General features: G+C 43.1%; 2 protein-coding genes across 8 annotated transcripts in view; one reads left to right on the top strand and one right to left on the bottom strand.

The window, feature by feature from the left end:
* The first annotated feature begins 1,779 nt into the window (after positions 1-1,779).
* On the top strand, positions 1,780-7,822 carry CCK (cholecystokinin). The gene is made up of 3 exons (XM_069005854.1): positions 1,780-1,869; positions 3,356-3,613; positions 7,683-7,822. The coding sequence occupies exons 2-3, from the start codon at positions 3,358-3,360 to the stop codon at positions 7,817-7,819; spliced, it is 393 nt and encodes a 130-aa protein (XP_068861955.1). The 5' UTR covers positions 1,780-1,869; positions 3,356-3,357; the 3' UTR covers positions 7,820-7,822.
* A 5,279-nt stretch (positions 7,823-13,101) lies between these two features.
* The window catches only part of TRAK1 (trafficking kinesin protein 1), a 127,227-nt gene continuing 113,245 nt past the window's right edge, over positions 13,102-27,083 (bottom strand). For 5 of the 7 annotated variants that reach the window (XM_069007516.1, XM_069007514.1, XM_069007515.1 and 2 more), the window contains 2 exons: positions 20,026-20,128; positions 13,102-16,077 (listed from right to left, as the gene is read on the bottom strand). In XM_069007516.1, the coding sequence (XP_068863617.1) occupies positions 15,279-16,077; positions 20,026-20,128 (902 nt within the window). In that variant the 3' untranslated portion in view covers positions 13,102-15,278. Of the gene's footprint in view, positions 16,078-18,673; positions 18,759-20,025; positions 20,129-22,178; positions 22,273-27,083 lie in introns of those variants that run through there. The other 2 variants (XM_069007518.1, XM_069007520.1) reach the window with 2 other exon arrangements.

Consider the following 27,083-nt stretch of genomic DNA (forward strand, 5'->3'; position numbering starts at 1 on the left):
CGATGTGGGAGATGAAAGGCAGCCCGCAGCTCAGGTGCCGTATCCCGCTCGGCAACACCCTGTCAGCAGCTGGGGAGGCGTCGAGAGAGCTGGTCCATCGCCATCTCCGCCACCTCCGAGCCTCGCACCACCAGCGTGGCAGGAGGCAGGAGCCACGGCATCCCTCTCCCGCCCGTCCCGCTCCATCACATCAACACCGGCTCCTCAGCTCGGGCACCGCTGGGCACCGGCAGCCAGGGCTCCTCCGCGCTGAGAAGGTGACGGCAGGTTGGCTTTTCCCCACTCGCACGCCACGTGGCACCTCCTGCCGCGGGATTTCGCGACTTTTCCCTGGATCTCTCTCCCTCGTGCCGCTGGCTCTCCCCGGGGCGCGGGGCCGCGGCGCCCTCTGCGGGCCGCGGCGGGAAGGGCGGGGGAGGGTGCGCGGGGCGATGCGAGGCAGGGCCGGCGGGGGGAACAGGATGGGGAAGCAGCGCGGCTCTCCCCCAGGAGCCCCGGGTTAAGAGGTTAAGAGCTCGCACGGCCCCCCCGTGCCCTGCCTTGGCGGGATGGAGCCCTCTCAGCTGCCCTTGGGCACGGCCCCGGCCGGCGCTCCGCACCCCCTCGCGGTCCGCTCAGCACAGGCGGCTCCCAGGGGAGCTTCGGTGTCTCGGGGCTTCCCGGCTCCCTTCCTGGAGAGGGAAAAGCAACCTGCGCACTCGCTTGCCTCCAAACTGTAAACTTGAAGACACAGATTCGGCACAATGACGCCTGAGCCCAGCTGGGTCCGAGGAGCGGCTGCTCCCGGCGGATGGGCTGCGGAGAGTTTTGGGTGGTATGGCACGGCTGCCCCAGCCAGCCCTGCCCGTCCGTCTGCGGCCTCAGCGTGGCAGCCCGGGCGGCCCGAGCTTGAGGGCACTTTCTCCATCCCCCGAAAAGCAGGAGGCGGGACGGCGGGAGAGTGTCCGGGGCTGCTGCGGACACCTGGCGGACATCGCCTCAGGGCGGCACCGGCCCGGCCGAGGGCGCGGGAGGGGGCGGCGGTCCCCGCAGCGGCCGGGGGAAGCTCTGGTAGTTCTGCGGTCAGTGAGGGGGAGCCCACGCCGAAGGCATCTCCATCTATGGCTTTCTAGGGGGATCGTCCATGGCTTCATACTTTACTTTGCTTTTTAAATAAAATGAGTGTCCCGTCTTCCCGAGCAGATGTTCGGGGGAGCCTAGGAGAGGAATGGGAGGATGGAGCCATTTGTGTCCCCGGGCTCAGGTCACAGGAGGCAGCAGAGAATGGAACCCAACGCCCCAGACCCCGCACCTGCCACCGCCGGTAAGCGCGGCCAGGACGAGCCCTCCCGCCTGCGGGCGACTCCCGACGGCCGGAGCTGCCGATGCTGAGGGCACCTGGAGCCTCTCGCCCGGGCAGGAGATGTGGGCATACCCCCGGTCAGGAGCATTTTAAGTGCCCAGCTACAAGCCAGCGGGGGCTTCCAGCTCCTTCGTGCCCAGCTGAGCGCTGCCCTCCGGAGAGAGCCGGGAGCGCCCGTCGGGGGCCGGCCCGTGGGGCAGGGCCAGCCCCGCGGAGCCCGCACACCTCCGCAACCAGCGGCGCCGGCCGGCGGCAGGGAAGGAGGGCGGGAAGGAGGGCGGGAAGGAGCCCCGCTCGCCCCGTGAAGCGCACACACCCCCGGTGCCGGTCCGCGGGGCGGGGGGAGGTGGCAGCGGGGGGCTGAGCGGGCGGGGGCCCCGGATGCGTCAGAGATGTGTAAACACCGCCGCGGTGCCCGCCGCTATTTAAGGGGCCCAGGCTGAGTCTCCCCCGACTTCCCTGCTTGGGCACACACGGGACTCACCGCTCCCAACTCGAGTGGGACCTTGGAAAAGCGCAGCGGAAAGGTAGGGAGCACCTGTCACCGTCTTCTGACGGCACCACTGCCGAGGGTGGGGAGGGAAAGGAAATGGGGCTGCCTGGCTCTTACCTGTGAGGCGGCTCGGAGGGCATCCCGCTCTGTGCCGGAGGAAACGCTTCCCGCCGGAGAAGAATTCCGGCAAGCGCGGGCAGCCGGGCGGACACCAGCGCGGGGTGCGGGATGCGGCGAGCGGCGAGCGGCGAGCGGGGCTCCCCTCCGCTGGGAAAGGAACCGGCCAGCAGTGGTGAGATGTTGGCTTTGGAGACTGTAGCAAGGACATGAATACTTAGATATGTGTATATATATATATATTTATGTGTGTGTGTGTAAAAAATACAGGACTCGGGGCATTTGAAGGATGCAATGCACCTTCGGTTTCTATGTACCCAAACACAGATGGGTACATCACCAATAACCACACCGGAGTGACATTTCAACTTTCTTCATTCATCTCCTAAGAATGTTTTAAAACCCCCATGTCTTACATACTGTGAATTATTTCAATCTAGTGTATGTGTTGGGCAAATAAACTTAATTTTATCCCCTTCAAAAATTAAAAGGTTAAGTGTACTGTTGAAGAACTTAAGAGGTTCAAAAAATCTCACATAGCTGAGATAATTCGTGGGTATTTATAAGTGAAAATTACTCCCATAGCATGAAGTACTAGGTAGCTTGTTTCTTCTAAGAATTGCGAGTAATTTCTGTTTCCAGGAAAAAATACTGTTTCAGCTTATGTGATAAAATGATTTAGTAAACCAACATTGTTTTGCTTAATACACATTTAAGGAAGCAGTAGAAATCTAAATTCTCTGTTTAATATGAAGAAGACTATTAAGTTGCACTTTGTTTCTTCCATATTTTAACTAATCAGCTTTCACCACTCCTGCTATTAGATCAAGACCTTTGGGGGAGGAATGTTAGATTTTGGTTTTTCTTTCATTGGGACAAGTTTTTGGTTTTTTCTTTTTTGTGTATGATGAGATGAAACCTCTTGAACACTAAAGTTCAAATCAATGAAGGTTGGTAGAATAAAGGCTCTTCATAGAACTTGTCAAAACTGAGTATCTGTAATAACAGCAGGGTTTAGTGCAATAGCAAAATACTGAAATGTTTGAGTCCCACGTTTTTTCACAGAGATGGATTCATATTCCTTAAGTTTTTATGAAATACAGCTTCCAAATAAAGAAAAGCATATAAGAATTGAGTAGATCAGGGAGATGCAGCACATACTAGGCTGGAAGAAACAAAATTAATTACCTGTACCTTCGTCTTTATCAAGGGTATTTAGCTATGCACATATGTGTTTTTCAACTTAAGACAGATCCCACAGTCCCCTACATTAAAAAAAAAAAAAAAACAACACAAGCCTGGTTTGCTCGGAATCCAGCATCACTAACGAAGATGGGGTTAGGGACTGCACAAAACGTAGTAAAGCTGACCATGTAACAGCCCACTGTCGCTTTTCTCCCCAGCAATGTACAGCGGGATATGCATCTGCGTGTTCCTTGCTGTGCTCTCGGTGAGCTCCTTCGGACAGCAAGCTCTGGGCTCACACAATGGGAATCCTCTGCCTGCTGAGCTGGAGCAGAGCCTGACAGAACCTCACCGGCACATCCGTGCCCCGTCGTCCGCTGGGTCCCTGAAATCCCTGCCACGGCTGGATGGCAGCAGTGACCAAAGAGCCAACATCGGCGCTTTGCTGGCCAAGTATCTCCAGCAAGCCAGAAAAGGTACTGCTTATTGCCTGCTTCTGTGCCAGTGGGAATTCCTGAGGGGGGACCTAGGAGTTGAGATAACCCTGTCATCATCTAACACAATTTCCTAGAGAAGACAGGATTTAGATTTTGTCTGGTTATTTCTGAAGTAGAGAGCATTCCAAATCCTCTTTCCCAGACCCCTCCCAAAAAAAGGATTTATTTGTAGCAGCCTCTGACTGAGAGTCATGTAAAGATAACTGGAGAAAATGTCACCTCCCTGTCAGGTTATAGTCCAGCTTGTATTTTTAACTATTTTCATTGCCTTATTACTATGGTGGTATTTTCAGTACGTTGTATGTCACATAAAGCAATTATGTTTTCATAAAAGTTTTTCATTTAGTTAAAATCCTCACTCCCTCCCTCTTTTAAAGTTAGAAGAGCAGGAAAACTTTTCTGAGGATAAATGCAGACCGAATGGCTAGCCTCACCTCAGCCAGAAATACCTGTACCAGGGAAATATTCTGAGTATTGGATTTTTCATGTATTTGTTCCCAGAGGAAATTACAATAGCATGAAAGCTTTCAAAACACAGAACTCACCTTTATTAGTGCAATAATTAAAAGCAATGATAAGTAAAAGCATATTTTCTTCAACATATGTCAATTCCTGGTAGGTTTTTGGTCTCGGACAGCCTGGGAACACAATCTTGCTGTTACTTAAAACCTCCATGGCACAGTGTAACAAGGACAAGAAGAATCAGTAGAGCAATGGGATTACAGGGCATTCTTATAATGAGATTTATTAGTCACTTGAGGAAACAATTGTATTACATAAGAGAAAGAGTAAAGCTATCCCTGTTGACACCTTACAGAATATATTTTACATTGATAGAAAAGTATGCCAACTCTGCTGCCAGTAAAAATGATGGCTCAAAATCATTGGCCACTGAAACTTCCCCAAGACAACATTTTTCCTTTTGATCTGTCTCATCTCTGTACTGCTCTGTGTCTCAATAGAGTAACACCATGGGCAGCCTAATTGCTGTGGCCTTCTGGCTGCCAGCCTCAGTGAGAGCCACTACAGAAATTTTGTTTACTCATGAAAGGTTCACTCCAGCCTGTGCCCTGTACTACACAGAAAAAAAGACATCTAAGAAGGAAACAGGGCTTCAAGGGAAGAGAGTAATTAGGATTAGGATTACCTTGGCATACAGACATTGAGAAACTAAATCACAGCCAGCCCCAGACTGTGCTTAGGATAAAGTTCACTTTATGTAAGTAAGAACTTTCTCCATGTAATGCAGACCATTTAACCCTCCCCTCTTGACAGCTTCCCTGCTGACCTCTATGCTAGGCAAAGCCCTATGCTATCTGTGAGGGTGGTCTGCAATTAAGAGATGCCACATGTGTTTTTTTGCATTACATATGCAGCCATACACTCTCCTTTGTGTACTCAGAACACAGCCAAATTAGAAACAACAGAAAAATGAATCACTTTCAATAGTGCCTGAAAGATTTCATCTCATGTCAGCAATTTGCACGATATCCATTAAGGAACTTCTTCTAGCTGTTCATGCAATTTAATGGAAAGATAATTCAGATGTGAAATTCCACAACTCAGTGCTACACTTAAGGCTGTTACTGAATAAGCATGTTATTGCAGGAGTCTGTAAAGCAGAATCCTCGTTACCTTTCCCCACCATAGTCATTGTTGCCCACCCACATGGAAACAGAACATCTTCTAGTTTATGTACCATTATATTTCCTTAAATATGTGGCTGACATTTCCAAATAGATTAACCAGAAAAAGCAAAAAAAAAAAAAACCCTTTGGATTTAAGATGTCTTTTTCTGTAAATATTAATATGAGGGACAATTTCCTGCATATGTGTTATTGACATATATAATTAACTCTAAAAAGTGTCTGGAAGCAGATGATGGGATTCTTGTGATGCGACTAGGCTAGCTGAACTCTCATTTGTAGATGTAATTGCTGCTTACAGGAGAGAAGGTTCATGGGACAAACAGTATTTACTTCATTTAAAACATACATACAGTGTTCCCATCAAAACATATTCTTATTTAATGTGAAGACTCTGGGCAGTACTTCAGAAATCTCTGTAGAACACTCACATCTACTCTTTTAGTCACTTCTAACCTGTCTAAACCATAATACTCACTGGAAAATTCCATCTAGGGGGAAAGAGAGTCTGGGCTTTTGTTAGTGTTAGCTCTCACCAGTAGTGGCGTTTGCCCTCATGATTAATAGGAAGGCTGGTTTTGTAAAGTATTTCCAGTTAAAACACTGAGTTAAGTTCTCTCAAGGGCTTAGGGATTGATGAGAGCCTTGTAGCTGAACTGCTACAACTGTGAATATGTTTGTCATACACTTATTCTGCAATACTCACACAACATCTCTGGTGGGTTGAGGAAAGGTAATTAAGGCACTCTTGGGAAATTTGTGACCCAAGCTTTCAATTACGTTCATCTATGGGCTTTCAGCTTGAATCTGGCACCATGCAGAAGAGATGTTGTAGCTCTCAAGCCAGTGACAGGCACATTTAATGTCCCCTAAGGAGCCCTTGAGAGGCCAGAGAGTAGTGGCACCAGGGGAGCCTTTACAGCCCACAGGTCATGTCAGGCTCAGAAGCCTTTTAAGCACCAACATCTGAGTGAGGGTTCTGCGCTGCCTGAGCCCTGCCTGGTTATTGTGCTAAGGAGCTGTTGTCATTAACTTAATTACAACTTTTGAATTATGGATGTGAACTTCATGGGGTTTGAGCATTTAATGACATTCTATTCTAGAGAAAATTAATTTTTTTGTCATTTTGTTCTAGATAAATGTCTTAAGCATGGCTTTTGTGTGTGTGTGTATCTTTAACTCCCTGCAACCACTAACAAAGCAATGCAGTTGCTTCTTGTTTTACTGGGTCACGTTCATTATAAAGCATTACATGAGGAAGACCTTGAAATATAAAAGCACAGAGTCAACAAGGGTTTCTTCAAAACACAAGAAACTGAAAGCAAGGCAATTTTGTAGATTTGGATATATGGTATTTAATTTGGGCTCCTTTTCCTTTTTGATCAATTCAAATATTCCTCAAGCCTCAGTCTGCATTGAATACTAATATATTAAATCTGTTCCTTCCTCCCTCAAAGCTTAACTCCATCTAATTATTGATATATATCAAGTTTGTCTGTTTTCAGGGAGTACAGAGAAAAGTAATTTACCTTTCCCTGTATTTTTTAGGTACACTATGTACCTAAAAGGTACATAGGTACACTATGTGAAAGCAGAGGATTGCAGTCCTTTTTTTAAAGCATAAACTCTCCTGGCAAATAGTCTGTGTGTCTTTGATGCCTTAAGCAAGGCATATAGAAAGGATAAATCAAGATCAGAAATCAGCATCCAACCCTGCTGTAAAAAGAATTATGAAGGCTTTGGATAAGCAATGAAAAAGGCGCTGACATTGTAGAAAGCCCTGTATAATTCCAGCAATAGGTATCTCTAACTGTGAACTCCAGACACAACTCTCTCCATTTCAGGATTATTCCCAAAACCTAGGATTCATAACTCTACCCTGCTTGTTACTGAATTTGCACTGTAAGAGCTCCTGTACTTATGTTAATGTCTTTCTAAGCAACACAGGACTGCAGCGTCTCAGGCTTGAGCCTGCTCTCAAGAAGAGCTATTTTGCATCTAGAGCAGCTCTCCCAGTACGAGCAAGCAAACATGGGCCTTTACAGGAATAGTGAGAAATGGTTTGGTCTCTCCCTCTCTCTCTCTAGTAAAATAGGAGGGAAGAAGGAAAAATCTATCCATATTCCTTCCTGTTAGACAGGAGGAGAATGTTCCTGCAGCAGGAGGTAGAAAATAATCTATTTATATTGCACTGAAAAAATCCAAGGCACTTTCAGAACATTACATGTAAGGCTTCTACTGATGTTTTCCCCAATGACAGGACACTGGTGTTACATGGCTGGTATTAGGTCCATTTCAACTATTGCAGACATCTGCTAATGAGCACAAGCCAGATCAGAACACGGGTGAACCCAGAGAATGTGTCCTCTTACTCTCTGCTCTCCCAAATGCTTTTTCCTTAGGTTCCACTGGAAGATTCTCAGTTATGGGAAACAGGGTACAGAGCATTGATCCTACTCACAGGATAAATGACAGAGACTACATGGGCTGGATGGATTTTGGACGCCGCAGTGCTGAAGAATATGAGTATTCTTCGTGAAGAACACCAAATTATAGCAACAAGGAAAAAAAATCACACTCCCATGTCTCTACAAAAAGAGATAAATCAATTTGTTGTCCTCTTCAAATCAGTGTTTTAAAGTATTTAAAATCATGTATTTGACATAAGTTTGTCTGTAAGACTATACAATGCAATATATACATATGCAGAATTTTCCAGAAAACGTTTTCTTTCTTTTGTGGTTTCTCATACATTAATACTATATTAAAATGATTTCACTTATTGTCCTTGTCCTGTCACTGCATGTTGCTGGGTGTTTTACTATAAAGAGAGGCAGGATAATGCCTTCATTTGGCAATGTAAATATATTCCATAGGTTGAGTAGTCAGACAGATTATCCACTTTTCAGAGAAACCTTGTGTCAGTTCCCATAGCTTTGAACTCTAGGGGACTTGTCCAGGTATAAACACAGCAGCTCAATACTGCCAGAAAAGACAGCTATTTTCATGGTGACCCTACTTGCAAAGGACTGAGTTAAACACTGAGCCCACATGTTTGCAGTGAATAGCCAATACTACTAAAACAGTGAAAAAGAGGAATGATACCAACATGTTTCATCTTCCTGGCTTATTTGTTTTATGTTGTGAACTCAATGTGAAAGTTCTGCTGATGGCTGCAAATCACAGAATAAACAGAGCATTCTCTGCTGTGTGGTGAGCCAAGCATTCATTTGGGAGGGGGTGAGGACAGGTTCCTGAACAGAGCAGAAGGTGATCCTGAGAGGGAGACGTATTGGAGCAGTCTAGTCACAGTATCCTTAAAGGAAAGGGGTGGCTCCCAAGTATCACAGAGGCTGTGTGAGCTGGCTATTGCCCACCAATGTGGAGAGGAGGAGGGAGGTTCTGCCCAGCTCTCACCTGGCTCAGAGCAGGGCAGAGGGCTCCAAGTTCAGAGCTGGGCAGTGATCCCAGCTTGTGCAAAACCAGCACCCTGCAGATCCTGCAGTCATTCCTGTCTGCCTGTGGGCAGGCTGAAATAAAGTCTTTTACTTGCACTTTCTTCCTCCACCACGGGTAACCAACATCCCTGCAGCTCCTGGGTCTCCTTCAGCAGCTGGATCTCACATCTAAGGAATGCCCTAAATTGAAAAGAAGGTGAGTTTTGCATTGCATAATTCACAGAGTTTCTCCCTAACGTGTGCACTATGACAAAAAGGAAAATATTTGTCACACACAGGAAAGCAGGTGCTTGCCAAAGGAAAGAGGCAGCAATTTCTACAGCAGTTAATAGGCAAACACAAAGCATAGAAAACAATACATAGAAAATAGTTGCACTAAACCAAAATTCTACCAAAACCAAGAAGACTGGGAAACAAACCAAAACGGTTGTGCCAAGGGCTGAGCACAAAAACACTTTGAGGAGCTGTTCCCAGCTAGGGGAGCAAACAGCACTGCAGAATCTGCAGTGAAAGGGAGACTTCAGTAAACAGTAACAGGGAGTTTTCTTCTCTAGTAACACCAAATACCTTTTTTTTTTTTTTCTTTTTGTGGATCTCATCTAGAAAACATGGAAATGCTTTTCTGCTTTTCTTCCTCTCAAGCTTCTCCCAGTCAACCAGTTTCCAAGCCACCTAGTCTGGCTTTTTTTAGGTTCCTTTCCAAGCATAATGAATCCCAAATCACCTGAATTCTCTCCTTGGTTTTGGTTATTGCTCACAGCAAAAGAGTCCAAAGTGCCTATTTTTCCCAAAACTTTCAAACAAGAGATTAAAACCAATTAATAATTTTTTTTTAAACTGAGGAAAATACAAATAAATCTAAAAATGCATATATTTAAACATTTCCCACCGAAGTGATGTTTCTTTAAAACTACTTGGGAGAAAACTCAGTTTCTGTTTTGCTATCTTTTAAATTAATGTCAGGAACATTCAAGAAATATTTTTAAATGTTTTCATCCCTGGCTTACACTGATGAAGGATGTAATACTGTAATATTACAGGAGGGGCTGGGAGTGGGTGATGTCACAAATCAAGCCTTATTATTGCAGAATTCTGTCATTAGGAAAAACCCCAACCTTTTGTTTTTCTCCTTTGTCTCATTTCCTACAGGCAGATGGATGGAGAAACAAAGATGTTCTTTCCCCTTCCTCTCTTCTGAAGGTCTCTGAAGATGTCTCTGAAAGCACACAGCCCTCAGTGCAGTCAGTCGATGGGTTTGGCAGCTTCTCTACACCACTCCCCCAGGACAGGGGCATCTTTGCCTGACACACAAAAATGATTTCACCACCTGACTGACAGGAGTGAGTGTTAAGAGTAAAGAAGTATGGGGGCAACTGCAAGAGGGACTGTGACTCTGGGATACAGTGCTGTTCCTCAAGGCAAAAGGGAGCTGGCTGTTAGCAGCTGGCTATAAGCAGCTCAGCAACATTATCCTCATCATAAAAACATCCATCACCTGCTCCTCTGGGAACAGAAGAAATTCTCCAGATGGGAAAGGGTTGTAAAGGCTGCTGAGACACCGTTCAGCTCCCAGGTGACCTGGAGGTGCTAATTTGAGCTAAACAGGGGAGCCAGCAAACCTGGGAAAGTCATGCAGCCCTGGTAGGTGCAACCCTTATCCTATGGCATTAGTGAAGCCACTCTTTAGGTTGCTCTGTTTTAACCCAAGGGAAACAGCAGCCTCAGAGACGGAGGCTCTGCAGCTGGGTAGGAGCTCCTTGCATCCAGCAAAGGTTTTGGGCTGAGAAGTGCCCCGCAGATTACAGCACACCCAGCAGTGCATTGGCACATCCTCCTGGTGCTGTCTGGGATGTGAGACTCCTGGCACTGCCAACTCTCTTGACATTTAATTCAGCTTTATCCAAATTCATCTTTATGAAAGCAGGTGCATAGGTGCTAAATTTACATTGGCAAAACAGCAAATCAATACCTTCTTGCATTTAAAGGCTGTTTATTTTCTCCATGAGCTTTATTCAACTAGTTCTGTTCCAGCTTTATTATTTCAAAACAGGTGCTGGGCAAATCTCCGTGAACGGAGCAGCTTACTGCAAACTCCACATAAATTATTGGGGAAAAGCTTGTGGTTCTGCTTGTGCAGAGCTGTGCATACAGCAGCTGTGCAAAGAGGGTGGAAACAGCAGGTGCTCCTTGTGGGAATGAGGGGAAACCCAGGCAAGAGAGAGGGAGCACCCATGCCTGGGGAGGGGGCAGCTCTGCCTGGGAGCTGGGGCAGCATGTGAGGGAAACCTCAATGCACCTGACCCTGAACAGTCTCATCTCCCCTGGTATTTCATTCAGGAACACATGTGGATCCTACCCTCCTCAGCTTTGATGCATCCCCAGCTGCTTCATCCTTGCTGTGTGTGGGCTGGCAACATGCCCCAGTCAGATGTTCCCAGCTGCAGCCCAGCTGTGCACATTTCAGCAAGCCTGACAGCAGACCAGGCACTCCCCTCTCCGAGGCTTGAGCAGAGGAATTTGCAAGTCAAACAAGGTGAACGTTTCAATGTCCCAGCAGAGCAGTAAAAAGCTTCCCTGTGTGTTCAATTTTTGTATCCCCTAAGTTCATTAAAATTCCCTTAAAGAAAGGAAAAAACTGCCTGTGTGCTTGTTAAAGCTTTAATCATCTCAAAGTACCTGTGTCAATTGAACAGCAATTGGATTCAGCACAGCTTGAAATCTATTTCAGCAGGACAAAAATCTCTGTCATCTTTTAAATACAAACATTAGTGGCTTCTCAAGTGTAGGCCATTCTCACATGAAAGCCCACTGCCTACATTATAGCCAAGGACATTGCTAAGCATCAGTAACTTTCAGGACTTTTATTTTCCTTACCATTCTGTAGTTCAGTTGGCTTGTTAAGTGAATTGAAGCAGGTCTGAACAGCACCCAGTGAGATGTGGTAGCACAGCTGAACAAGGCTAATTCTTCACTATGAATACAAGCCACGGGCAGCAGATGCTGTCTGCACCAAGGGAAGGCAGGACATATCTCACCAGCATTGCTGGACTTTTCAATTAAATGTAGAGAGCTGCCAGTAAATGTGTCCAGGGAGTTGGGAGGAACTCTTAAACCTCCGTGCACAACAGCAGTATGGTGGGGGGCCATCTGATACTTACGATACATGTAAAAGGAAGAGGGAAGAGTCTCAAAAGGCTTTTTTAGCCAGTCTTGGCTCTCCAAAGAACATGCCACAGCCTATCCCTTCCCTATGCGTCCATAGCCCAGTCTTAAAGACACAATCCTCAACACCTTATCTTCCTCTCCCCTCCAACCCAGCTGTCAGAGGAGAATTACCAGAAGTGAAGATGCATCCAGAAAAGTTTCTGAGCTAGCTGAATATTGCAAGGGTGGAGCACTATTTCAACACTCTCTCTTCTGTGCATCTCAGACTCTGTGCTCTCACCTTCCCTGGACTGGCACTTGCTTAACTCATCCTGCTACCAGGCAAGGAGGGCTGGATGCACAGTGCTTATCCTCCCTGGATCCCTCCCGTTAACCATTAACTTTCTGACCACCAGCTTCCCCCATGCTCAGAGCTGGGCAGAGAGGAAGGATGAGTGTCTGTACTCACTGACAGGCCCTGGCTGTGCCCCTGACATCAGCCTCTCACAGCTGGCGTAGGGCACTGCGTCACACTAATGCAAGCCCTCCATGAGTTTATTTTGGCATTACTGCTATCCCACTTTCTCTCTGTAGCAAGTAAGTGATACAAATGCTTTTATTTCCCTCTCCACCTCATACACACACACACACATCCTTCTCCTCAATGAGGGTGTCTAATCTTTCTAAGAGTAACTGCCTGATTATTCCCTCCTCCAAGGAGCTTTTTCCATTACTTAGCTTTCACCACATGTACAGGTCTTTTTGAGCTTCTCACTGCCTGATGTTTAATCACTATAATGTTCCCTCCCTCAGTAACAAAGATATTGGCTAACAACAGACCTCAGTCTTGTCTCTTTTGAAAAATACAGGATGTTTCCTCCTTATTCTGTACTTTCACATTTTGTTACTACATGTTTTGCACTGTATTAGGCAGGAGAGTGCAAACTCCTCTCCTCCTCAAAATACAGAAACCACACAACATCCAATTCTGCATTTCTCACAACTCAAATTAAAAAATCAAAAAGTGCATTTGCTTTTTTCTTTTGACTCAAGTTTCACTGATTTCAGCAAGATTAAAATCCGAAAACTTTTGAAACAGTTCTGTGTCTAAGAATTCAAAAAAACAAAGGATGGCCTCTCATTTTGCTAAGATGAGAGCAAGGGATCAAGGTGGAAGATGTATCACTTTAAAAGAACAGAGAAAAAGTTGAATAACACATGACAATGCAACTTTTCTGTTATTTTATTGATATTAGTGAAGAAAAAATTAAATTTCACCATTCTGAAGTGTTACAGTTGCTTTCTCTGGTGGGTGGACAGCTCCTACAGCTTATTTAAAGGCTAAATAATACTTCCCGATTGCATGATTAACTTCTACACTTTAAGTTCTCTTATGGTATTGCTTTCTTCCTCTGGGTATATAAAATGGTCCATTATGAAGTCCACGACTTTTTTTCAGAATCAACTGCTATTCTATCTACTGGCTTAAGATACATTCAAATAAAAAGATACTTAAATTTACTTGCAATAAGTGCACACATACAACAGCACACAGAGCTGATGGCATTTTACTAAAACATTGTAAGTTCATAGAATAAATAGAAGTCTTCAAACACATGCTGTAACTGACCAATGTGTTTTTTTTCTTTCTCAAAAAATATCCTTAGTGTCCATAGCACTACTGCAGTAACTACGTCATTCAGAAAAAAACAAACCACCCACCTATCTCTCGCCACAAAGACTAAAAGACAGTTTCATTTATACAAGAAATTATCAGTGCTAATAATTTAGTAACAGTCTGGTACACATGGCAATGCACGGCAATTACATGTAGTGTGACAATGGTAACAAACGGGGAGCTTGATTTTAGATGCCACAAGAAGTGCAAAGAAAAGAAAGTGGATGCTAAACCCTCCCTGCTTTGCTCCTCCCCATCCCCTCTCCCAAAAAATATTTATGTCTGAGCTCTGCTCTAGAAACAAGCTCCCTCCAGTCTGTTCCAGTTCCAAGGTATTTAAATTCCTTCTACAAGCACTCAGCAGAGTTGGGAGAAACAGAGAAAAAATTGTGATATAATTCGGATTGCCTGGCAGCTAAAGGTTGCGTGAGGTCTTATGTTTCCTTTCTGAAAAAGCAGTGGGTTATATGTTTGTATGGCAGGTATTTTTTTCATTTTAAAAACATGGCTAAAATAAAGCATTTCCCCTATTTTTACCTGCACTAAGGTCTGACTTCAGATAAAAAAGGTTTCTCTGAAAAAAGAAAACAGAAAATGAGTGGAGAATATTCTCATCCTGCTTACAAGGCCACTGTCTTCAACATGCATGAAACACAAAGATCAGCATGAGGGCTGCAAGTTGCTCTTTCCTGCCTGTACCATTCTGTTACTAAATGTTTTCTGTGGTTCTCTGCTGAGGTTTCAAGGACTCACCTTTTCCTAATACTGGTTTTGCTACATGTTCTTTTATAACATTCTTATCTGTCGATCTGTTCCGCAACTTGGACTTCTAGGAAGTCACTGCCACGTTTACCTCACAAGTTGTGAAAACTGTTTTCTTTGGGCACACTGACAAAGCATGTTTCAGTGGCAGCAACACATAGTAAAGTATTTTCCCTTCCACAATCCAGTGCAGCATTGAAGAACAAAACAAAACAAAACAAATGACAAAAAAAAGAAGTTGCACAGAGTGTAAGTGTGCCAAAGGAAACAGCGGTGGTAGGAATACATTGATATTCCAGGTACCCAGTGGGCCTGCTGACCTCAACACAGTATTAGTTCAAGTTTATAATCTTGAGGAAGAGGCAAATACAGAACAGGAAAAAAAAAAAAAAATTCACCCATTCAGGCATAATAGCCAGGCACTCCAATAACTCAGCTCAACTCATCTACAGAGGCAAAATTAAAACTACCACATGTTAAACTGAGTGCTTTTTTCAGTATTTAATGAAGCACAAATGCTCCCATGCTTCAAGTGATGTAATGAGAGGTCTCACATAACACATTCAATAGCTTCCCATGCACCTTTGACTCAGGCTAGCTACAGAATTCACGTTTTTCTAGTCAAGTTATTTTTTGTTGGTTTTGCTCTTTTGTTTTTTTCAGTGCATCTTAAAAAAAAAAAACCACCTTTTCAAAAGGTTAGCAAGTTAACCTTAATACAGCAATCATAACATAGAGCCTTTTGCACTCAATTGAACAGTAAAATAATCCAATTAGTTACAATAGATCTGGTACATATTTACACATTTTATACAAAGTTTACACATTTCTCCCATTAGGCACAAAGTTGATTTGTCAAACTCAAGAGGCAATGAAGGGGTGGTGGGGGAAAGAGAGATTGGAGAAAGAATCTGAGTATTTTCATTTAAAAAGATTAGCTGTAAAAATAAAGTCCTTCATCGTAAGCTAGTTTGCTTCGGGAGCTTGGTTCCCATGAGGATCCCCGAGGTGAGCGATGTTGGGCCTTTCATCTGCATGCTGGAACCCACCATGGTGGGGAAGCTCCGGTTCCTTCGGATGCCACTGTTCAGCTGGATGCCCCCAATGGCACTGGTCACGGCAGGGCAGCCCAAGGGGAGACCGTCTGGTGCCAGGCCTCCAGGAACAAGGGCCCTCACGGGTCCCTGTGCCCCACAGAGAAGAGGTCCCTGGTCATCAGTTAAAGGAGGAGCTGACTTTTGCCCTGAACTCACAACTTTGGCAATACCAAACCTCCTGACTTTGTCCACAAGATTAAGGTTGGAAACAGACACGTCAGTTTGGCTCTCACTGTTCCTGATGTTCTTTTTATTCCTCACCTCCTTCAAGATTGAACTAGCAGGTTTTGAAGCCAAGAAGTTGTCATAAGGTGGGCTGGTGCACTTGAACTCAAAAGATGGAGGGGAAGAAGAAGGTGTCTGCATGGGTGAGTTTGGGGGAGTGGAAGGAATGATCGCCATTTTCGGGGAGTACGTGTTCAGCAGGGTGCTCCTGCTGGCTCTGTCCCAGCTCTGTGGATTGTACACTGCTGCTGAGATGCCCCTTTCCTTCAGCAGCCACACCAGCCCCAGGGACGTGCTCATTGTTGTCGTGGATTCCCGGAGGTTCGTGAAGGATTCGGCCAAACTCAGACGCCGAGGAGTGCAGGGAGTAGCCACCGGGGTGCCTTTCAAATTGCTAATGCTGCCACAAGCTGGAGTAGGTGCTGCGTTAAGGCTGAAAGCAAAGGAGCAGTCAAATTATTCTCTCCAGTAGAAAACTAAAATTTACTGCAGGCAACATTTTTAACCCTGAGCAGAGCCTTTTATCCATTTGGAGAGTGCACAGGTCACTGACAGTTCCCAGCCTCCCACAAATGTGATTACAAGCGCAAAACCATCAGATCTTACAAAACACATCTCCACTTCGCACACTTCACAGCCCAGTCTCACAGGATTAATGCCACTGCCGAGAGCCAGCACCACATTTCTCCTGATAAAACTATTTACAGGTTTTGATCAACACCTTCACTTTTTCTTCCTGATCTACTGGCTGTAACAACTCCCAGTTGCTTCTAAGAGACAAGGAAAAGCAGGAGACTGGACCGATGATATAAGCAAGACATTTACTTTTTAGTGTCGCTTCTGAGCACACAGAACTGAACACTCATTCATTAAGGCATGGTGTACTCAGTTATTCCAGAAACAAGGCATGTGGGATATCGATGACTCTACAAATTCATGTCTGTTTGAGAGAATCCCAAGAGCTCCATGCACCCTCAGAAAAAAACACTTTCCAACTTTTTCTAACCATGTGCAAATGATGGTCTTTGTCACATGTACACACACATACAAAAAAAAAAAAAAAAGAATTCCACAGTGGTATCTCCTAGGCATGGGTTCATCCCCTCTAATGGCACTCAAACAGTCTTGTGCAATGCAACACTTGATGCTAAGGAAGGATTCAATGATATGAGCTCACCACTGTTCAAAGAAGGAAATCTATTCCCTCACCTTGCCAGGTTAGCAAGTAGAAGACACTCACCAAAGAGTCAGAGAGAAAGTAAAGCCAGTTGAAGACAGGGGAAGACTAAGCAGCTGGGAGGGGAAAGAACAGGGGAGAGAGCGGGATCTTGCCTTTTCAGTAGAGCCATGCTCTTGGATTGGCTCAGCCAGAACATGCAACTTTAACTTAAGTTGGGTTCTCTGCACCAAGAAAAGCATCAAAGAGCCACTTTGAGACAATCTCGTTGGATTTCCAGGAGAAGACTCTGGCCAATGACTAAATTGCATCTTTTTTGCCCCACATGGACAAAAAGGGCTCTGAGATTGTGTCTTGACTGGAATTTTTCATCTCATTACACCTTCCATTAATGAACTCTACTTAGCCAACACTACTGTGCATGTCAGGTTAAACACCCTGGCATGTTTTGTGCTGCAGCTTCTGATGAGCTTAGAACATCATCTAGATCCTTGGTTTACAGAGAGTAGGTGACGTGAGTTCACAGAATACTGGAAACTCTAGTCCCGTGGTCTAAAAATCAGCGTATCTTTAAGGCACTTCTTAATTACAAAAATATTAGCCTGATGCTATGAAGTGTCAAGTCATGTCTTCTTTACAAGGCTAAATAGGATCTGACCAACATGATCTCTAACAGTGATTTGGAATGGTACCAACCTCCACCATAAGCAAGGGAAACTGAGGAAGTTGAATTGCAGTTGCAATTCAACAAGAGGAATCCCATATATTCCTCCTGGTATGCTGCAGTGAAACACTTATTTGAGAAAACTGGCAGATATAATTAGAAAAGCAGCCTTGCTAAGTGGCTCTGGAATCGGTCTCCTTGCACCCCCGTGTGTTCTGTGGCTGTCAGTGCATGTGGCAGATGTGCTAAGGCACATCCTGATGTCCTCTCCCTTCTGCCTGGGCTGACTTAGCGGCAGGGAAGAAGGATCTCTCCCAGCAGAGCTAAGGAGGCCATGCACACCCACTGCAGCAGCACACACACTCTGAGGGCAAGGCTGAGTGGAAAGAAGTTAGTTCACAATTCTTCTCTTAAGCACTGACTAAAGCTGGACCCTCATAGCTCTGATTCCAGTGGAACTAAGAGCAGTGTCAGCCACTGTGGTACATATCCCTTAGAGCCAAATACAGAATACAGAAGTCTTTAAAAGTGTGAGGGAGAGAAAAGAAAGAGAGTTTACTGCATGAACTGACTTTCTACAAGGTATGACCATATACATTTCAGAAATCCAGACATGGTGCCAATAACCAGGCTTCCAAGATATCCTAGTCACAAGATGAAAACTACAGCACTCCAACGGTTTATTAACTTCAACAGCTTCACTCCTTCCAGGTACAGATTTCAGTTGCACAGACATTTAGATTAGTATTTCTACTAATTTTTCAGCACAGTTATACACTACAGTGCAATTAAAAAACAAGCCATCCCTGCAATAAAGCAGTTGCAGATGTTGCCTTTTTGTCCACTTGATCACTTTGGCATTGCCTTTAACTGGGAAATATTCTTCCCATCAAACTGACCAACACCGCAAGGCAGCCTGGACACAACTGCAGAAACAGACTCAAAGTGGCCTCAGCAACTCAGCCCAGTGATGGTTTCAGAGTTAGATTGAGAAAAGAAACAAATAAATGAGCATTTCATTTAGCTTGATGAAATTTAGTAAGGTTAGAGCAACACCTGGGGTAGCACAGATTAAAATGCAACCAGGCAGGTAAATGCCAAACCTCTTGGGGTTATCTGGTGCCACACACACTAGCATTCCTTTTACATGACCCTGCCAACAGAGATGCTGCTGGCAGTGCTGCTCACCCCCGACCACGCTGGGTCATAGTGTCTGCCCTACACCTCCTCTCATCACGAGACATAATGCAGTTTCTCGTCCTCCTCACATGACCTGTGAAGAATCATTTATAGTTGGTAAGGAGGAGCTCGGTAAACACGTCTGCTGAAAACAATATTTTGTTTATTTTGCTCTTTGTTCTCCTGAACGAACAATGAACTTCCTTTAACTAAGGCAGCTGAAAATGTACTGAATTTAGCTGTTTTTTCTGACTGATTTGTTTGATTTAGTACCCAAAGACTTTCTTATGACCACAACTGACAGCAATTCAACAATAATAAGAAAACTAAAATAGAACTGCAACCATATAAGAGCATCTCTTCAGTAATCGTGCTGAGGGGAAAGACAGAAAAGAGTAAAGAAAAACCAGCCAGGCCACTAATAACTAAGTTCAGAAAGGGAAGTAAAAAAGTTACATTTAAACATCATACATTTCCTTTCCACTTGACAGGTTTTCATATTCAATACCCTTACTTTTCATGCCCTTCATAGGCAGTCAGTGCCTATCTCATGTCTAAGCAAGTGTAGACACATCCCCTCTGCATGGGGACCTACACAGTGGTACACTCCCACACAGGAGCTGGAAGGGGCAGAGAAAGCAATGAGGCACTGTCCTTATACACAGAGAAGAACATTCTGTAAATCCTGATTTGCTAAGGGAGGAAAGCTCCCTCTTTAGGCATGAAATTCACACCCCCCCCCCCCCAGTTGTCTGATCTTCACCTTCCATAAGGCCACAAAAACTGCCTTCTGTTGGCATGCAGTGTCTATACTGCCAATTGCTATTGCATCAGTTTCAGTCTGGCTGCCATGAATTAATTTCCAACAATTACACCAAGGAACAAAGTAGACATCTCCCTGTTTCCAGTTAAGGCATACCTCCTCCTCCATTCCTCAGGTACTTCCTGGATTTCTTTATCTGCACATCCCTTTTCTTCTGAGAGGAAAGACTTAGACTTCCTCCCTGGAAAAACCTCTCATCTTTTTTGTGAGAGATCACATTCTGCACATTCATATATGAGGACTACAACTAGTCTAAGATGAAGAGTAGCCAGGTTTAGATATCAGAAGCCAATATAGTTATGTCTGATCCTGCAACATCTAGAGACAACAAAACTTACGAAATTTTGATTGGCTTTTTAAAACACCACACATGCCTCTCAAAATCAGGCTGAGGTAACTCAAAACTGGAGGAGTAATTGGTGTGTGTGTTGTAATTCACCAATGCAGCCAATGCCTATGCTTATGCTATTATTTTGCATTTGCTTAGAGGGGAAACTCTGATAGAGCTGAATGCTTTGCCATCATGAGAATCCCTTACCTTGGCGTGACTCGTGTGAGTTCATCGGAGGGGTGCAGAATGCGGCAGGTGGTGAAGGTGAAGGTGGAGTTGGTTTGTGACATGCACTTCCCAGGATGAGGTACTAAATTAAAAAAAAGCAAATTCTTTGCATTTTACACAGAAAAGGGGAAAACCAAACTTCTGTGTGCTGATAAGACAGATGCAATAAGTGATGAGGCACCTTGATGGGATCAATGCAAGAGAAGTGAAATGCCCAAGTACTACCGTGTTAAAGAGACACTTGTTCTCCAAAGGAAACACCTCTAGGACTCCAAGGCCAGCGCTAAAAAGGTCCGCTGAAACTTGCCCATGATCACAAACACTGCAGATTAGGTTTTGTTCAAGCCACATTTAGGCCAGGCAGTGCTTGAAATGCTAGTCCTTATCTAAACTAGCAACTTGCATCAGTGGGAAATTACAAGCAGCATTTTCTAGTACCAGCTCAGGAGCACCAGGATTTTCTAAATGCTTGTGCCTTTCAGCTTTTAGCTTGATCCACAAAAAGGTATCCCCATTACTTCTCAGTAATGGATCCATCAGGCTAATGCTACAGGAGTACAGATTGTTAGGGTGGGAAGGGGAGGGACACACAGTAATTACTGTTTCTCTGACTTTCCACATCCACGATATGGAAAGTGGTAGTTTTTTGGATCCACTACTTTACATCTGTGACATTTCTCTTGTGCATGTGATTAGGTTCTTTAAGAATGTACGTCCTCAGCTGCATAGTATAGCAGTTTTTGAATATTTGTAGACAGTGTAGTAAGCAAATTTCCTAACAAATATGGCTGTAAAACTGCCACTGGTGATAGATAAGTGATTTGGGAAAGAAGCAATATAGTTCAGTTTTAAAAATGAAGGACTTAGGACAACTTCTTTCTTCTTGGTAGAAATGATTCTGTGGCTGTATTAACCTGCTATATAATGCAGCTGTGGTCACTGCAAAATAACTACAGAATTTAAGAGCCATGCATCAGAAAAGCTGGTTGAAAAACACCCAGACTTAAATATTACATCAAAGATATCATGATTGCATAGGTTCTCTTACTTAGTAACCAAACTTAGCAGTGGTCAAAAGACATGCACAATAAAAACCGTGTGCAGCTCCCTCCCCCCAGTCCTACCCAACCCTCTGAGCCATTCCCTGATTAAGCCACATTTTAATACCACAGTACACAACTATTCAACACACTGCAAAAGACAGACAGACCGACCAGGTAGACCAGACACCACTCTGAACTCCCAGAGCAGCTTAGCAGAAGCAAGGCAAGTCTTAATTGTGGCTGTGTTCCCTTTTTCATATATAAAGTATCACAGCTCCAAAACAGTGTGTGTGGTTAGGTAGCCCTTTAAGAACACATAAAAGCAGTGTGTGAAGGGTAGAGCATGGGCAGTGTGAACAGTGGAAGCAGAAGTGGCTGAGCATACAGTGTGAGGTAACTTCTAGTCAGCGCTGGAATGTACGGCTGTACATTAGAGAAGGATATTTCCAAGGACCCACTGGAGTGTCATGTTAACACACTCAAATGTTAGCACGGCATAACATAACAACAAGCTCTACTTCACCTCCAGAGATGGTAATTAGGATGCTTCAGGAATCCAGTTGCTTTAGAGATTAGTGTGAGCACTACAAAAGCTATTACAAGGGAGCACAGCCTAGCAATCATGATTCTCTCCATTTTGTAGAGAGTTACAAGAAAATCTGGAGAAAGAGCTCAAATAACTGGACATGAAAAAATTGGTTATTTAGAGAAACACAGGACTTTAACATAAATCAATTAGAAACAAAGCAATTATCCCTGGATGATGAATAGAGAACAGAATAAAGCAATGCTGGTTTAAGATTGCAAGCTCAACCCAAAGCACATAGCTGTAATACAATCAGTGCATTTTCCCCATTTGTAATATCCACTGGGCATCCCCTCAGATTTGAGACAGGCACATTGAAGAAACATAGCTGCATTAGCAAAAGCAAGACTCATTGCTACTAATGAGTCAAAGATAGGAGAAGGCTGCTAAAAGTAGAGAAATCACTAACTCTAATCAGAGGAAACAAATTGAAAAGATGAAAATAATCTATCCATTTCCAAGGATGTATTTCACCCTCAAATACCACTAAGAAAGTCCTGTACCAGCTTCATCCTCCATCAGTCAACAATGGTGTGTATCATATTGCTGTAGCATTTTCCATCCTTTGGACACAGTAAAAAGAGTGAGAACCTGTTGCTGTAAATGAACAAAGTTTATCAAATAGAAACAAAATGATTGATTTCTAACTTAGTAAATTTACATATGAATGGCCATCTCCTGAGCTGGTATAAATTCATGAGGAATTAATACATTTTTATAATAAGAAAGACTACCTTCACACTTACATATACCAAAGTATTCTCTTAAATATAAACATCTGTTCCATGTAACTGCCTGAAACCAAATATTTTACTTACACCCTCTTTTCCGAAGTAGTCATAGTTTAACAACAAGGCTTCATATCTGTATGAAAAAAATCTGTACATAACTCTATGCTTAACAAAATTTACAGAAACATCATGGAACTTCATCCATCAGGAACCCTCTGCAAACTGTTAGTGCATTTTCCCCCTAAATTAAAATTAAATCTAAACCTAAGATTTCAGCTGGATTGTGTTTTAGCACTCAGGAATTAATGATTCTTCATGTTATTAAGTTTTCTCAAACAATTCATAGGCATTATGGAAAAATGCACACCATCATAGCTGAAAGGGACTCTCTTGTAAGCACAAACACTATCGTAAAAACACCTTTTAAAATACTGGGGGGAAAAAAGAAAAAAGACAGGTTCCAGTCAAACTGAGTGCAGAGAGCTCCATCTTCTGGTAAAACAAACAGGGCTTTCCTCACACAAAACACAAAGCTGATTTTATCTCAGAGCTGTCTCAGATCCAGCTTCAAGACTCAGAGCCTGTGGGCCATTCTGCTAGGTGTAAACAGCAAAACAGATATGTTTAGGACATGACCTTTTGCCCAGAGAACTCTCAAAAGGTCATTTAACCCAGATTTTCAACCATCTTGTGCAGAGGAAGGTACAAAGTTACAGTAGGTAAACGAGTGGCCTGCCCCATCCACAAGAAGATATCAAGACAAATTAAGTTTGAGGAAGATTTGTGAGAGGTAGCTACATTAAAACACCATTAACCTTTGTACCATTGGATCAAAATTCAAATTTGTTGTTATGCTGAAATAACAGTGAGGAGGTAGAGAGCTCACAGTGACTAGCAAATCTTTTTTTGTATTTTGTACAAACACCTATTCTGGCACATACAGATTAATTAGGAAATTAACTTTAAAAAAATTGGAAAATCTTCAGAGTATGATTTGATCCAGACTGGCACAAAGTTAACACTTTAGTCCAACAGTGAAGCAAGCTACTCTGCTCCATCATTTCTTTGGCATGTTTCAAGAAAAGGAGGGAACCTGGTTCCCTCCTATTTGAGCAGAGAGCACACTGGAATTAGGGCATCTCTTTAGCACAGGCTGTGGAAACAGGGATGAAGGACAAGCAGATTGAGGCATTCTTAGAGCCAACAGACAGTGTTTTAAACCATTAGAAGTTTACTGCTGAATAGAAAAGTTCTGCCTGCTTTAAGAGAGGATAACAAAGGACCATTAGGAGGCATTTTTCCTACAGCGTGGTCATCTGGAATACAGGCTATGGACTTCACTTTTGCCAGTATGTGCCAACAATTCCATTCTTGGGTGAGGTGAAATTACTGGAAACTAGGTCACAAAACCCCATTAGGATCCACAGGACAAGACAGGGGCTTCATGTAGTCTCTAGATTTAGCACAGTTCATTCCCTCCAGGTGGCTAAAGGTGAGAGCTCTGACACCCAGTGCTACCTGTACTGAAAATGCCTGGCTGACAGAATAGGGAGAATATAGAGTAGGGTGGATCTGATGCCTGGGTGAACCACTACAATGGAAAGGAGATAGGTGATAAAAACAACAGCTGTAAAATGTGAACACAGTGCTCTCCTAGAGATGTAAAATGTGATGTGAATTTTCAAAACGTCCAAGAATTCATACGTCTGCACCAGGAGCAGTGCTTTTGTTATGTTTCTTAAACAACAAAATTCTTTTCTGAATACCTGATTTTCCAAAATCTTCATTTATTTTGCCTTTGGAAACAGCAAGAGAGGAAAAACTGAACAAAGGCAGGTATTCTTTGGACAGGGTGTTCTTCTGGCTGAGGTCACTTTCTTGTATGTATATAACCACTGAGCATAGATGTAAAAAGACTTCAGAGTATTTAATGTGGCTTCAACATGAGTTTATGCAGGCTACGATCCCCAAATTAAAATTCAAGCATTTTAACAGCATAGACAGCAACTGCTGACAGACTTTTCTTAAAGAAATAATTACTGTGAAATATTCATGCCATTTGAAAATAAAATATATTTAAATATGCATCAATACCTTAGTTCTAAGAAGAGTTACAATATTTATTGCTTTTCTGTACAACAGTAACTTTTTAGAAGCATATATAGAAATCCTGCTAAAACCAAATCAAACATAAGACATTCATTATGTGATTTTGTGATTTTAGGCATCTATTTGGAAAGTCCTCCATGTCATGATTAAGGTCTAAGCATGTAGTACAAGAGTGTTGAACCCATAACGCTGTGCACATGTCTATTCAAAGCAATCAATCAGTGGAACTAACAAACACAAATACTGAAAGACCAGTTTATGCACCCAATACTAGCAGGCAATTAAGTACACACTGCATCAAGTGTAGCCCTTCCAACTTCAAAATTCAAACACTGATAACATTATTAAGTGCTTCGAATGGCTGGTGTTTTGTCTGTTTCTTTAAGGGAAACATGAAAGCAAGTGAATTAAAAAACCCCAACAAACCAAACAAAAAACCAATGCCAACAACCCCTCCCTCCAAAACAGATTCTGTACAGTTTCATAATACACTAGTTTCTTTCACAGAACAAAAAAATATATTGAAGTTACTAAAAATTTGTGCTTCAAAAATTACTTGTCCCAGATGATTTTAAGAACAGTATGTCCTGTAACTTCTTTACAATTCCACTTATGCTGAAAGTCTACAAAAGTGATACACAAATCTCAGCCTATTCCTGGGTATTAGGCTAGAACTGCAACTTTGGAATTTACGATCCTCCATAAAGTTAACTCTACCCACACACAGCATGTGGCTCCAACAGACCAACTGCAGACCATAAGGCACATGTGTGCTAACTTCTCCTGATTGGGATAGAATATGCATTTATGGTGAGGAAGCTATTTTATAGATCAATGGGTACTACAGGTTTCAACATAGGGACAAGAAAACTCAAGGAACATAACTTTTCCTTATTTAGTCAGAATGATTTCTGACTCTACCTATCACAAGAATATCTATCACAATTGTCCTCAATATGTTTCAGCTACAAGACATTTTTGGCACCAGCAGTGTTTGCTCTCCTGAGCCTGAAAGTCAAAACAAGCTCTTGCGCTCATCCTGAGAAGCACTTTGCACACACAAAATGGCAATATGAACAGGGCTTTTAAGTGCTGTGACAGAGAACATATCCAGTGCAAAAAAGGCAAGATACAAACCTCAGAGCATACAATCAACTGAAGCAGAAACCTGCCCAACAGACTAAGGTGACTTACACCTGCTGGGAAGGTCCTTGTAGGCACTGTATTACTAAAAACCTTTTCGTCTGAGGCTAGAAAACCTGTAGCTCTAAACTGGCACACTTCATGGCCTGCCAAGAGGAACTGTAGGAAGATACCTTCCAGCTCTTGAATGAGATTTTTCCACAATGGAGCTATCCTGGATTACAAGCAAAGGCACTATCGCTAGAGACTGTGTGCAAGATATTTCTTTCCTTCCGTTTTTATTTTATTTCCACATTCTCTAGAGTTTATTCTGTATGTTGACAACTGGAACCTCCCTTGGAATCATGCAAGCAATCATGCTGTAACCTTGTACTTATGATGGGCTCATGATGAGGCGCCACAAGTTCATACACACCCGTACCTGCCTTGCACTTCGTACAGAGAAATCTAGAAAAAAAATGTGGAGGAGAAGCAATGGCTGCACAATATTTAAATACAAAAAAAATTCATAAGCTCAGCATGCACCTCCTTTTCCCAAAAGGTATTCTTCAGTGGGCAGATTGTGGATCCTAAGAAGTACTGCTCCATTATTAAGTGCCTACTCTGACAAAATCCACAGTTATCTCCTCCTTGTATAATGCCTGACAAAGCGCTTCAACAAAAAGCAGACACAGTGTCTTTACTTCATTTGAGCAACACAACCAATATGGTAGCTCATGGATACTCCTAAATCCTAAGCAACAGGACAATTTGAAAGAAGGCAAAAGAATGGGAAATTAAAGTTTTCAGTGCACTTGTTCATTCTATACAACGTTATTAATTTTGACCCACTTATTTCTGTAATGTATCAAAATTACTCAGCAAACAATACCAGGTAAAATGAGATTGCTACAGCAATTTCATTGATTTATCTACTTTGTCAATTTATAAGGTAGGGAATTTGCTTAAAAACCCTGTCTGAGACAGACTTTTCCCAGCAATAACCAGTAAATAACCTTTTAATAAACAGTGACCTATATTCAAATCATAATGGAGACAGAAAATGGAAGGAAGTACTAGACTTTCTTACCAGTTTGTAATTACAGAGCAGGCCTATATTTATTGCTCTACTCCAAAGAAAGAACTCTTCCAAATTATTACCCAGAAATGTTTTACTAATCTGTCCTTTAAAAAAAAACCCAAACAAGGAACTAAACAATATCCTTAGCTATGTTTTCACATGACAATGAGTCTTCTATTTTTTTGACATGTTCCCGTGTCGAATACTCTTCCCATTAGAAAATTCTTCAAAATGTAACCCAAGCATCGTTTTTTTGCACATTTACTGTACCCTGAGTACATGAAGAACTGCTTGTGCTCTTCCTCTCAATAGCAACACATTTTAAAATTAATTGTATCTTTTGTTGAATCTTTTATTCTCCAGAT

Source organism: Aphelocoma coerulescens, chromosome 2, assembly GCF_041296385.1.
Source record: "Aphelocoma coerulescens isolate FSJ_1873_10779 chromosome 2, UR_Acoe_1.0, whole genome shotgun sequence".
NCBI lineage: Eukaryota > Metazoa > Chordata > Aves > Passeriformes > Corvidae > Aphelocoma > Aphelocoma coerulescens.

What these genes read in the sequence shown, in the direction of transcription:
- CCK (XM_069005854.1), top strand. Translation starts at nt 3,358, where the DNA reads ATGTACAGCGGGATATGCATCTGCGTGTTCCTTGCTGTGCTCTCGGTG. An exon ending in TCTCCAGCAAGCCAGAAAAG is followed by an intron (nt 3,614 to 7,682) that starts GTACTGCTTATT and finishes CTTTTTCCTTAG; the next exon opens with GTTCCACTGGAAGATTCTCA.